Source organism: Crinia signifera, chromosome 3, assembly GCF_055691185.1.
Source record: "Crinia signifera chromosome 3, ASM5569118v1, whole genome shotgun sequence".
NCBI lineage: Eukaryota > Metazoa > Chordata > Amphibia > Anura > Myobatrachidae > Crinia > Crinia signifera.
The window spans coordinates 16619801-16634574 of record NC_139219.1 but is presented as its reverse complement, the minus strand read 5'-3'; the positions used below and the strand labels follow the sequence as shown (position 1 = coordinate 16634574).

The 14774-nt window shown below is 47.7% G+C and overlaps 1 protein-coding gene across 3 annotated transcripts in view; it reads right to left on the bottom strand.

The window, feature by feature from the left end:
* The window catches only part of MOCS1 (molybdenum cofactor synthesis 1), a 71819-nt gene that overhangs the window by 39708 nt on the left and 17337 nt on the right, over positions 1–14774 (bottom strand). For all 3 annotated transcript variants that reach the window (XM_083175401.1, XM_083175403.1, XM_083175404.1), the window contains exons 2-3: positions 4531–4663; positions 1116–1283 (exon numbers count right to left, since the gene is read on the bottom strand). In XM_083175401.1, the coding sequence (XP_083031527.1) occupies positions 1116–1283; positions 4531–4663 (301 nt within the window). The remainder of the gene's footprint in view (positions 1–1115; positions 1284–4530; positions 4664–14774) is intronic.

Genomic DNA, 14774 nt, shown 5'->3' with positions numbered 1-14774 from the left:
TGGGTTTGTCCTGCCCTAGGGAAACCCACCGCTCAAGCGGTTAATCCTGCAGAAGCCATTGCTTGTTGCACCAGTCCCTAGCCCCGGCGTATGAGGCCTACCCTTTACCCCAATCGGCAGGTGTTTGTCTGATGCAGCATCCATTTTGTTTTACCATGACTAAGTAAAAAATGATCTTGAAATTAAAATTTCCAATTTTTTTGATAGGAATAAGAATGTGATTTTGAAAGTACAGATGGACGGGGGCAGACAGCGAGTCTGCACATCTCATGGACAAAAGCGAATACCAAGATAGTATGGGAATGTATTACGTAGACCCGAAGGCCATAGAGGCCACCATGCCAGGTTCCTTCGGGGTGCCAGGAAGATAACGTAACGGCATGACAGCATTATGACTGGAGGCAAAGCTGGTCAATAAGACTCAATACGTCTAAGTAATTAAAGAATTACATTGAATAGAGGCATAAATATTGGAGAGAAAGAGGGAGGGGCCGGGCAGTTGTGGAAAGAGGAACATATACGTTGGAAGGAGGCGTCTATTATGTATAAATCAACTTTATGTTTCTTGTGTTCGTCTGCATTTGCGATCAAGCTATATTTAAAGTAAAGCTTTGTTATTCATTTTACAAGTTTGTGTTGGCGTGCAAATCTTTCAGTGTTCGCCGTTATAGGGTAAGTGAAATACTTAGAGATAAATCCGCTTCATCAGTCCCATAGACGGCTCCCTCTCACCTCCCAGTCACCAATCAGGACTCAATTACTGGTGCTGTGCGCTCGGACTCTGGACGCATTTTCTCAGTATGACTTAGATCAGGGCTGGGCAACACCGGCCCTCCAGATGTTGATGAACTACACATCCCAGCATGCCTTACATCAGTTTCAGCATGGCTACATAGCAAAACTAATGCAAAGCATCCTGGGATGTATAGTTCACTAACATCTGGAGGGCCGGTGTTGCCCAGCCCTGACTTAGATGCATATAAAAGACATGGGTCTCGTAAGATGCCCCCTGTTGACTAGATGGACCTGTCATCACATGACTACATGAAGAAGAGAACACGACTCTAATAAATACATCATCACCATGTACCCAATGGGAATGTAGCAAATCTCACCTATGATGTCCAGCACGTCGGGGCGGATGAGCGGCTCTCCACCCGTCAGACGGATTTTATCCACTCCCTCTTGTACAAACAGTTTGGCCACAGTGAGGATCTCCTGGGTGGTGAGAAGGTCACTCCGTGGTGTCAGCTTAACTCCTTCTTCAGGCATACAATACTGACCTACAGGACAGACAGACCACGTCACCACCAACACCGACCTACAGGACAGACAGACCATGTCACCCCCAACACTGACCTACAGGACAGACAGATCACGTCACCACCAACACCGACCTACAGGACAGACCACGTCACCCCCAACACTGACCTACAGAACAGACCACGTCATGTAACCCCCCCCACACCGACCTACAGGACAGACAGACCACGTCACCCCCAACACTGACCTACAGGACAGACCACGTCATGTAACCCCCCCACACCGACCTACAGGACAGACAGACCATGTCACCCCCAACACCGACCTACAGGACAGACCACGTCACCCCCAACACCGACCTACAGGACAGACCACGTCACCCCCAACACCGACCTACAGGACAGACCACGTCACCCCCAACACCGACCTACAGGACAGACCACGTTACCCCCAACACCGACCTACAGGACAGACACACCACGTCACCCCCAACACCAACCTACAGGACAGACCCACCACGTCACCCCCAACACCGACCTACAGGACAGACACATCATGTAACCCCCCGCCAACACGACCTACAGGACAGACAGACCACGTCACCCCCAACACTGACCTACAGGACAGACAGACCACGTCACCACCAACACCGACCTACAGGATAGACCATGTCACCTCCAACACTGATCTACAGGACAGACAGACCACGTCATCCCCAACACCGACCTACAGGACAGACCACGTCACCCCCAACACCGACCTACAGGACAGACCACGTCACCCCCAACACCGACCTACAGGACAGACAGACCACATCACCCCCAACACCGATCTACAGGACAGACCACGTCATCCCCAACACCGACCTACAGGACAGACCACGTCACCCCCAACACCGACCTACAGGACAGACCACGTCACCCCCAACACCGACCTACAGGACAGAAAGACCACGTCACCCCCAACACCGAAATACAGGACAGAAAGACCACGTCACCCCCAACACCGAAATACAGGACAGAAAGACCACGTCACCCCCAACACCGACCTACAGGACAGAAAGACCACGTCACCCCCAATACCGACCTACAGGACAGACAGACGTCACCCCCAACACTGACCTACAGGACATACAGACCACGTCACCCCCAACACTGACCTACAGGACAGACCACGTCACCCCCAACACTGACCTACAGGACATACAGACCACGTCACCCCCAACACTGACCTACAGGACAGAACACGTCACCCCCAACAATGACCTACAGACCACGTCATCACCAACACCGACCTACAGGACAGACCACGTCACCCCCAACACTGACCTAGAGGACAGACAGACCACGTCACCCCCAACACTGACCTAGAGGACAGACAGACCACGTCACTCCCAACACTGACCTACAGGACAGACAGACCATGTCACCACCAACACTGACCTACAGGACAGACACACCACGTCACCCCCAACACCGACCTACAGGACAGACAGCACACGTCACACCCCCCCCCCCCCAATAGTGATCTACAGGACAGACCCCACATCACCCCCGACCTACAGGAGAGACACACCACACCACAACCGCCCCCCTGACACCGACCTACAGGACAGACAGACCACGACACCCCCAACACCGACCTACAGGACAGACCACGTCACCCCCAACACCGACCTACAGGACAGAAAGACCACGTCACCCCCAACACCGAAATACAGGACAGAAAGACCACGTCACCCCCAACACCGACCTACAGGACAGAAAGACCACGTCACCCCCAACACCGACCTACAGGACAGACAGACGTCACCCCCAACACTGACCTACAGGACATACAGACCACGTCACCCCCAACAATGACCTACAGGACAGACCACGTCACCCCCAACACTGACCTACAGGACATACAAACCACGTCACCCCCAACACTGACCTACAGGACAGACCACGTCACCCCCAACAATGACCTACAGACCACGTCACCACCAACACCGACCTACAGGACAGACCACGTCACCCCCAACACTGACCTAGAGGACAGACAGACCACGTCACCACCAACACTGACCTACAGGACAGACCACGTCACCCCCAACACTGACCTACAGGACAGACAGACTATGTCACCACCAACACTGACCTACAGGACAGACAGACCATGTCACCACCAACACTGACCTACAGGACAGAAAGACCACGTCACCCCCAACACCGACCTACAGGACAGACAGACGTCACCCCCAACACTGACCTACAGGACATACAGACCACGTCACCCCCAACACTGACCTACAGGACAGACCACGTCACCCCCAACACTGACCTACAGGACATACAGACCACGTCACCCCCAACACTGACCTACAGGACAGACCACGTCACCCCCAACAATGACCTACAGACCACGTCACCACCAACACCGACCTACAGGACAGACCACGTCACCCCCAACACTGACCTAGAGGACAGACAGACCACGTCACCACCAACACTGACCTACAGGACAGACCACGTCACCCCCAACACTGACCTACAGGACAGACAGACTATGTCACCACCAACACTGACCTACAGGACAGACAGACCACGTCACCCCCAACACCGACCTACAGGACAGACAGCACACGTCACCCCCCCCCAATAGTGATCTACAGGACAGACCCCACATCACCCCCGACCTACAGGAGAGACACACCACACCACAACCGCCCCCCCCCCCCTGACACCGACCTACAGGACAGACAGACCACGACACCCCCAACACCGACATACAGGACAGACAAACCAATGAGGATTTTATAACAGTGATATATACAGAAAGTGACTATTTGGGGGAGCGGCAAAAACACAGACACATCACGGTCGTTTTTATGGCGAGTATCCGCCGTCAGCTGCGATCCTGTACATAGAGAAACATGGCTCTGAAGTCGTTACTGCAGTGCCCAGTCTGTGTAGCCCTAGCAGTTGATGTCCCACGTCCCTGCATATACACTAGGCGATGTACCGGAGTTTGCTCTGGAACCGGAGTAGTTCTATCTTCCTTTGCAGGCTTATGATTATTAGCAGTTCTGTAACATGAAGATTCGCAGCGGCGCAGGCAATGGCGTACAATCATGAATTAGGCCCAGAGTGTCACGCATAGGTCGTAGGGTTTTCATGCACAGTTGTAAATAGTCGCTTAACTACTTTAAAGCATTGCGTTCGGATTGCGTGTGACTAGGAGTCAGGCCCATAATGAGGGAAATAAGCGCGCAGGGCTACTTACATCGGAGATTACATTTCTCTGTCAGCGAGATCCTCAGATAATTGTGCTGCCGGCCATAGCGGTCTGTAAGGAAGGAGGAGAAAGGCAGCGGATTCTCAGGGAGAAACCTCTTCTGCTCAGTCTCTGACAAGCCCTGAGGAGACAAAAATCAGCAACACAGATAAACACGGATCCTCTCATCTCACCCATCCTGTACTGGCACCTCCATAGCTGCCACCAGTAATGCCTACCACCATGTACTCCCGTCTGGCAACGTCTCACACCTAGATTGTAAACTCTTTGGGACAGGTACCTATCCCTCTGTTTCTCCCAATTTGCTGAATCTTCGTAGGAGTCAGCAAATTGGGAGCAAAATGAGTCTGCAATGAAAGGAGTCTATAGAAACATTATGGTGGGGGACGTTTCAAACTGTTGCTATAGGGAACACAAAGCTTGGCTACGTCCCTACTGCATGCCGTTGTGTCATGTAGGATTATGTTACTGGAGCACTGCACTGTGTAACAGAGATAACAGATACTATGGCCCAACAGCTATGGGGTTTGCGCGCTGGTGTGACTAGATGGCCCCCAACGGAACAATTCAAGTGTCGCTATGTTCTGGCGCACTGAGCCGCCAGCGATGTCAATTTATCCAATCAGTTTGATGGACTGGTAACTAGTATATACATATTAATCCACCATGAAGTAAATCATTGGTTGCTTACAAAGCTTTATGTGAAGAAACAAGTGGTACGTTCAGTTGTATCAGCGGTGTAAAAGATGCAGATGTCTGCGAGTAGAATGATCTAAATCAGCAGTAATTACAAAGCTTATATTTGGCGCGGGTTCATCTGATGTTAATTTTCTGCTTTACTATACAGTGGCGTAAAACATGTTAGAGGAAGCAAGGTCACGGAGGTGTGGCAGTAAGTCACTGGAGGCAGAGCGATGTAGTGCAGACACTTTATATAGCTAGCATGTTCCTATGCAGGAGCAAATAGCGCCATTGGTAAGGTGTCCGCTTCTAGTAGAACCGGTCTTGGGTTCTAATACAGGCTGCGTCAATTGTAAAAATTATGTTTAGAATAAAGCGTGTGATGTCTATGGTCCTGCTAGGAGGGGGAGTCAGCCACAGAAGCGATATCAATGGCTTTCAAATTTATGGATTCAAACTCGCAGGAGGAAGAGAGGCGCCCCCCTTGGGAGCAGCAGCCCAGTGGCAGATTACTCCATTGCCTCCCAGAGTTACGCCTCTAAATGAATACACTCCCCAGTCTCAGGAGAGCCCATATAGAACCTAATTTATTCTTTGTCCAAATAATAAAAAAAATATAAAAGAACACTTCTCCAAAAGGAGCAGCAGAGCTTGTTTGTCCAAAACCGGCATGGGGTCACATGAGGCATCTGCCTGAGGCCCCTCCCAGACCATGAATTTCATAGAAAACAAAACACCAAGAAAGGAATATCCCAGTGTTTAGTGCTAGCAGGAACCGTCCTACAGTGATTACATGACCAACAAATCACAGCTTAATCCACAGCAAGTCTGTGCAGGATATTACATCTGCCATGTACACATTAGGAGACAGCACAGATATTATTGGAGGCGTGATGTGGGGACAGAGACGGATTATGCACTACAGATGAGTGCGGTCTGCGGGTCTCCCGGGCTGGAGCGCCTGACTGCACTCCAGCCATGCCCCAATACTGCCAGACTGCACTCTCGTCATACCTCAGTACTGCCTGACTGCACTCTCGTCATACCTCAGTACTGCCTGACTGCACTCTCGTCATACCTCAGTACTGCCTGACTGCACTCTCGTCATACCTCAGTACTGCCTGACTGCACTCTAGTCATACCTCAGTACTGCCTGACTGCTCTCCAGTCATACCTCAGTACTGCCTGACTGACCTCAGTACTGCCTGACTGCTCTCCAGTCATACCTCAGTACTGCCTGACTGCTCTCCAGTCATGCCCCAGTACTGCCTGACTGCTCTCCAGTCATGCCCCAGTACTGCCCTCCAGTCATACCTCAGTACTGCCCGACTCCTCTCCAGTCATACCTCAGTACTGCCCAACTGCTCTGCAGTCATACCTCAGTACTGCCCAACTGCTCTCCAGTCATACCCCAGTACTGCCCGACTTCTCTCCAGTCATACCCGTGTGCTCTCCAGTCATATCTTAGTACTGCCCAACTGCTCTCCAGTCACACCTCAGGACTGCCCAACTGCTCTCCATTTATGCCCCAATACTGCCCGACTGCTCTCCAGTCATACCTCAGTACTGCCCAACTGCTCTCCAATCATACCTCAGTACTGCCCAACTGCTCTCCAGTCATACCTCAGTACTGCCCAACTGCTCTCCAGTCATACCTCAGTACTGCCCAACTGCTCTCCAGTCATGACCCAATACTGCCCGACTGCTCTCCAGTCATACCCGTGTGCTCTCCAGTCATATCTTAGTACTGTTTTTTTGGAAGGAGAGGGTTTGTCACAAGCTTTAAATGGTGGTAATGAATCAAAATAATATCAAATAGACCAACATAAGGCTAATCAAGGTATGAAATAGCCCGTGTTTTGAGTTGGTGGTGCTCCCAAATACGTTCAGCAGGATAAGCTGTACAAAGAGTTTTATGTCCAAGAGGGACACAGAAAGGCAGAACCGTAAAGGTTTTTTGGGGCACGCTTTAGTAAATAATTCTATGAATGAAAATAGTTGTAGTATTAAAATATAACTTTTATTACACTGGTTAAGATAAAGGCGTCAAAGAACAATTAAATCGTCACTTAGGAAATAACAACAATATCAACGTATATGTGAAGTCACAAGTATGCTGTAAGTAAATATCTGGCGAAAATGATTGGTTATCCGGGGACCAACCCCAAAATACACCCTAGTCAATTATATTACATATATCGATTGACTTATCATGTATTGGGTGAGTTTGAATAAGACGTCTTGAATTATAAGGTGCAGAAGATGCTGGAAAAAAGACAATAGAAAAGGAAAAATGACCTCATGAAAGCCAGATGCGGCTTTGACCAATTAACTATACAGCACCGAATATTCCCTACTGGTCCCCCAGTAGGTACTGATCCGGCCTTTCACTGCTTAGCTGCTGAGATCAGACGGGATCAGGCGGCACAGCGAGGTATGATCGTATCCGTAATCGGTTTTGAAGCAGGTGGCTGACACACAGGACTATAGAGCGCTTCTGCTTTCCAGAGGGTCAAACAGTTCGCCTCCCTGTTGACATAGGTGACATTGCAGGGGGGGACTGGTGGCCCAGATGGATGAGAGAGTGATAGATATACAAGATTGAGGTTCAAGTGGTTAATGCGATACACCGACCCTTCTGCTATCCTACCATCATGGTGTACATAGGATGGAGGTTGAGAGTGATAATCTGTGTACGCTCCCCACAGAGAGAGAGTCACTGAAAAATAAAGTGAATGTACCCCCGTGCTGGTGTCTCATTTGTGTCAGTATTAATGGTGACTGACCAACTGTGTAGACAAGGGGTTAAAGGTATTGCTTTGAAATAGACAAAGGAAACAGAATTCGATAGGAATCAATGTGACCTTGTCACCTCCCTAATAGTCATTACCAAACAATGATGTAGAAGGTTGTTCTAATGCTTCATATGACTTAGACTTCCAATACAAATATATGTAACAGGAAAGCAAACAAAAAAGGATCACACATATGTATCAGATGTATTAGGAACCCAGTTGCCACTGAGTGGAAGATGCTCTAAGATAGTTTAAACATTTATATAGCATAACTTCCAAACGGCTAATAACCCCAGTTTGACCAGAGTAGCGTAACGACACTTCTCTTAGACAAGTGAAGGCAAAAATTGAAACATAATATACGTTTACTGTGGGTGACAATACTAAGTAAGATCTAGAGGTACAGCAAGGCTGCTGTATACACGCTGGGTTTAAATACAGAGATACCTGTTAGCGCTAACCGAGCGCTGATGTACAGATGTGAGTGATCGGCGAGGATTGGAGGTGAGGCTGACGTAGGTCAGTGGGACACGCCGGCACCAGTGTCCGTTAGAGCGGATGCAGGGACAAGTGGCTTAGTTCGTGCACTGAACTAGACGTGAAGCCGGCATATGGAGAGGATCAGCATGGTGAGCCGGCGCCGGTGTCCGTAGGACGCAGGGCAGGAGACCGCTCCGTGCGGTCAGCTGTTAGTTGCTGATAGCAGGCGTAGTAGAATGACGTCAGGGGGGTTGGTCCCGGGTGGACACGTGTTTCGCTCTTAGGCTTGTTCACGAGTGACGCGTAGGTGTGGGAATCACCTGGGCGTTAAATACAGAGGGTGACCAATAAGAAGGGAGTAGGAATGTGGGCGGGGTTGCGTGCTTCTGTGGGGGTTAGAGACTGTTAGAAACGGTTACTAGGGCTGAGAATGACGCGCCTAGTTGGAAGATTACATGGGCATTGGAGGCTGGTTGGTGATTGTACCAAAATGGTATATAAGTGATAAAATTATGAAATTGAATATAAATGAAATAATGATATAAAATATTAAATATAAATGTGGTGTATAACAAAAGGTCCTTATTAGATGATTAGGCACAGTGTTGTAGCTGGTAGGAAATCCCTCAGACGAGGATACGGTGAGAGACATAACAGAGCTAAACTTGCCTGACCAAAAATGGTCCATTACTGAAGATTAGAAAAAACTGCAAGTAAGGGATATTAATAGTATTGGATAATGGTCCCAAGGCAACTGTGGTTGAAGCTAGCAGTAGCTGTGGGGAAAAGATAAGGGATAGTAGGGGGTACTATTCCGGAATAATGGGAGGAATTGGATGAAAAGTGAATAAAAAATAAAAAATAAATTATAAATATTAGAAGATCATGATGGTCCCAAGGAAATGGGTGTCTGAGCTGACAATGTAAAATGAAATAAACAAATTGGAAGGTCATAAAAAGGATGTGTTGTTTAAACTATGTGTGGGTAGGTTCTGAGACACAATACACAGAAGATAATAACAGGTGGAAGGTGAATGTCCTTATGAAGACCAGATGCAGACGTAACCAATTAACTATACAGCACCGAATATTCCCTACTGGTCCCCCAGTAGGTACTGATCCGGCCTTTCACTGCTTAGCTGCTGAGATCGGACGGGATCAGGCGGCACAGCGAGGTATGATCGTATCCGTAACAGGTATTGAAGCAGGTGGCTGACATGTAGGACTGCATGGCACTTCTGCTTTCCTGAGGGTCAAGTACATCCTATCCCTGTTGACATAGGTGACATTGCAGGGAGGATTAACGGCCCTGGAGGATGAGAGAGTGACAGAAATGAAAGATAGAGATTTAAGTGGTTTATGCGATACACAGATCCTTCTGCTTACCTACCATCGTGCTATACATAGGATGGAGGTTGAGAGTGATAATCTGTGTCTGCTCCCCACAGAGAAATAGTCTCAGGACAAGGATAATGGAAAATGGATGTGTGCTGTGTAGGTGTCACACATCAGTAAATAAATGGAAGCTAACCCACAGTTTAGTAGGGTGTTGAAGTATTACTTGGAATACCACCCTGATGGTGGTAGTACCAATATTACGTTTAAGGATGGTATAGCATAAAAATAACATGACAAACCTAAATAGTAGCTCAGAGGAGGGTGTAAACCCTGTATAGATCCTGTCAGGGTCCAGTCAGTTACATAATGTATAACATAAAGTAACAAAAATACAGCATATCAAATAACATAACATGACAACCCTAAATAGTAGCTCAAAGGAGGGTATGAACCCTGTATATATCATGTAATCAAGGTGATGATCAAATAAGGAGAGTATTAAAGTAAAGATTTGAACATTACAAATTAATGGTTATATGATAGGGAAATGAGACATGGTTGAAGCTTGTATAAAAATGGCTGGATGATTAATGAGGAAAACTGTGAGTGATAATTAAACAGACATATAAGAAGGTTAGTTGGATGGGAACAATACAGAGAAGCCGCGAGGGTTCTAACCTACGCATTGCAGGAGGGCTACAGAAAAGCACCGTATTTTATTTCCTCGTTCAGGCCTTTGGGTGACATGGAGTCTAGATGAAAAATCCACCAGCTCTCTCGCTGTAAGAGAGTCTGGTTGATATCTCCACCCCTTCTGCCAAGGTGGATTTGTTCCAGACCGAAGAATCTTAGGACAGATGTGTCACAGTTGTGATGTTGCATGTAATGCCTGGCAACAGAGGTCAGTTGCTTCATTCTTGCTTTGTCCCTCGGGGCGTTCCTGATTGATCCCATGTGTTCCAATATTCGTAGCTTTAAAGGGCGGGAAGTCATCCCAATGTACTTCTTATCACACGGACAGACAAGACAATAGATCATGTTTTGATTTTTGCAGTTAAAGAAACCCTGAATTTTGACTGTTTCATTAAATTTATTAATGAGGTTGGTTACGTTGGTAGTATGTGTACAGGCTTTGCAACTGCCGCACGGATGGGTGCCCATGGTTTGTGGTATCTTAGGTTGGTTGCGCACGTAGTGACTCCGTACCAGGTTATCCTTTAGATTTGGTGCTCTCCGCCAACTGAGATCCACTTTTGGTTTGAGTTTAGTAGCAAGGTCAGTGTCTGTCAGGAGGATATGCCAGTGTTCCTGAATTATCTTTTTCACCTCTTTCCATTGGTGGCAGAAGGTTCCCACCATCCTGATTGTCTGAGTCGATTCTTTCTTGTCATCAGTTTTGAAGAGGATGGTTTCCCGCGGGGTATGCTCAACAGATCTCCTGGCTTTTTTGATGAGATGTTTTGAGTAACCCCTCTCATGGAGTCTAGTCTCTAAGTCACTGCATTTGTCATGGAAGATCTTGTCTTCTGAGCAATTGCGGCGTAGCCGCAGGAATTCTCCTTTGGGCAGATTGGAGACCGTGGGTGGGAAGTGTGAACTGGTACTGTGGAGCAAGCTGTTGGTTGAGGTGGATTTTCTATAGAGCTCTGTGCTGAGTTTGTTATTAGAGTCTCTATATAACCGGAGATCAAGAAAAGTGATACTGTTGGAGCTGAATTCATAGGTGAACTTCAAGTTGAGGTTGTTGATGTTGAGTCTGGAAATGAAATCCGTAAGTTGTGCCTCGGTACCCTTCCAGATAATGAAAATATCATCGATGTAGCGCATCCAACAATGGATGCGTTCTACATCGACATCATTCTGGAAGACAAACTCCCTTTCCCACCAGCCAAGGAAGAGGTTGGCGTATGTGGGGGCGCATGCTGCCCCCATCGCTGTCCCCCTTCCCTGGATGTAGTAGTGGGAATCAAAAACAAAAAAGTTTCGATGTAGGACAAATCTCAATAAATCCAAGAGGAATTCATGGAAGGGGTTGAGGCCTTCCATTTCAAGGAAGTATTTGGTCGCACTAATTCCAAGTTCATGTCCGATACAATTGTACAGCGATTCAACATCCAGGGAGACCAATAAGTGGTCATCATCCAATAGAATGTCATGTACTTTTCTTAGTACCTCCGTGGTATCCTTTGTGTAGGAGGGCAAGCTGGTAACATGATGACGCAAGTGGATATCGAGAAAGATACAAGCTGTTTCTATAAGTGACCCATTGCCCGAGACGATAGGTCTTCCTGGTGGTTCATGGAGAGATTTATGCACTTTAGGGAGAAGATAGAAAGTCGCCACTCTAGGGTAGGGAACCTGTAAATACTGAAACTCAGATTTGGTAATTATGCCATTTGAAAAGGCTCTTCCTATGATTCGTTCATACTCCGTCTTGAAATTGTCTGAGGGATCAAACAGGGTTTTGTGATAACAGGACTGGTCATTAAGTTGTTTGTTGACCTCTTTCAAATACAGTTCTGTGGGCCAAAGGACAATATTGCCCCCCTTATCGGAGGGCTTGATGACGATATCGTCCCAATCGCGGATTTCATTTAGGGCAGCTGACTCCCGTTTGGTCATGTTCCCGTGTCTATGATTATGTTTGTTGGTTAGATGTAATTTATCAATGTAATTTATGGTCCCCGGATAACCAATCATTTTCGCCAGATATTTACTTACAGCATACTTGTGACTTCACATATACGTTGATATTGTTGTTATTTCCTAAGTGACGATTTAATTGTTCTTTGACGCCTTTATCTTAACCAGTGTAATAAAAGTTATATTTTAATACTACAACTATTTTCATTCATAGAATTATTTACTAAAGCGTGCCCCAAAAAACCTTTACGGTTCTGCCTTTCTGTGTCCCTCTTGGACATAAAACTCTTTGTATATCTTAGTACTGCCCAACTGCTCTCCAGTCACACCTCAGGACTGCCCAACTACTCTCCATTTATGCCCCAATACTGCCCGACTGCTCTCCAGTCATGCCCCAATACTGCCCAACTGCTCTCCAGTCATGCCCCAATACTGCCCAACTGCTCTCCATTCATGCCCCAATACTGCCCAACTGCTTTCCAGTCATGCCCCAATACTGCCCAACTGCTCTCCAGTCATGCCCCAATACTGCCCAACTGCTCTCCAGTCATGCCCCAGTACTACCCAACTGCTCTCCAGTCATACCTCAGTACTGCCCAACTGCTCTCCATTTATGCCCCAATACTGCCCGACTGCTCTCCAGTCATGCCCCAATACTGCCCAACTGCTCTCCAGTCATGCCCCAGTACTGCCCAACTGCTCTCCAGTCATACCTCAGTACTGGCCAACTGCTCTCCAGTCATACCTCAGTACTGCCCAACTGCTCTCCAGTCATACCTCAGTACTGCCCAACTGCTCTCCAGTCATGCCTCAGTACTGCCCTACTGCTCTCTACTCATACCTCAGTACTGCCCTACTGCTCTCTACTCATGCCCCAATACTACCTGTCTGCTCTCTAATCATACCTCAGTACTGCCCGACTGCTCTCCAGTCATACCCCAATACTGCCCGACTGCTCTCCAGTCATGATTTAGTACTGCCTACACTTCTGGACCCTCACACCAGCAGCGTGGTGCAGGGTGGAGATGGCTGTGAGCACCCAATTATCTCTCCAGAAAAAGGAAAGTGTAGGCCCTTATCACACATCTATAGTGAGGAAAGTCCGCTCAGTAACAGGATAATATTTAACTGCGGCACGTTACAGCGGCTGGGTGGGTCTAAAGGTTGTGTTTGTAGAATGTGGCAGTCACACAAACCACTTGCCATGGAATCACTAAAAACACACAAGTCATATAAGACAAAGTATGGGCTCATTTATCATGATAGATTTACGGCTTTCTCACCCCAAAAAACCATAGGAGTAACCGCAGATATCTGGTTATGGATCAAACAGGCGACAGTGTCTAGGTAGACAATATACCGACACCCAAAGGTCGACTTGACAAAGGGTGGACTGTGGTAATTTTCAGATGGGGAACTCGGGGGCAATTTAAAAAAATACTAATGAATGGGGGCGGCTGCTGACCTAATTAACCCTACGGACCATGTACTGAGCACCTGATAGTGACAGTCATCACGTGCGAGACAGGGCGAGATGTGTTTTGTGGTCTAGAGCCAACAGAATTACATTAGCTAAGGCAGCGTTACACCTCCGTTAATTTATATAATTACAGACAGCCATTTGCGCTGCAGTCAGCAGCCATAACACAGCAAAAGCATCCTGCATAAAGGGTCATTATCCGGCGTGTTCAGTAAAATACAGAAATAGACGGCACTAAAGCCGGTCCCTCCACCCTTGTTCGCTTTTCCCTCGCTTACTTAAGGTGCCCATACAATAGTAAGATTTATCTGCAGATCTGGCTGGTTGGAGCAAAAACATGGTTATGGATGAGTGACAGTTTGTCAGTTTTCCAGCATTTCCAAGCAAATGGTCAACTGTCATTTGCTCTCATCCAGAACCACGTTTTTGTTCCAACCAGACAGATCTGCAGATAAATCTGCGTGTGTATGGCCACCTTTAGACTATCATCTACTCCATACTTCCTACAGCAGCATCATACCCTCGGTTTCTGCCAGCCTGACAATCAACGGCGGCTCCTACCCGCTGATCCAAACCACCATTCTTGCTCCCTCCAGGGGGCCGGCGCATGTGCAGTATCTTCTTCAGCACTACCGCATGCGTTGGCCCCAGCCTCTATTTTGCAGCAGCTCACAGAGGCGTATTTAGGATCCCAAGCCCGGCGCATGCGCGGTATCATCCTCGTACTGTGCAGGCGCAGAACCTGTTTTTTATGGGCTGCTGCTCAGCAGCCCATATAGAGGTGTCCCAGAGGGAAGGAAGACCTCCCAATGGGA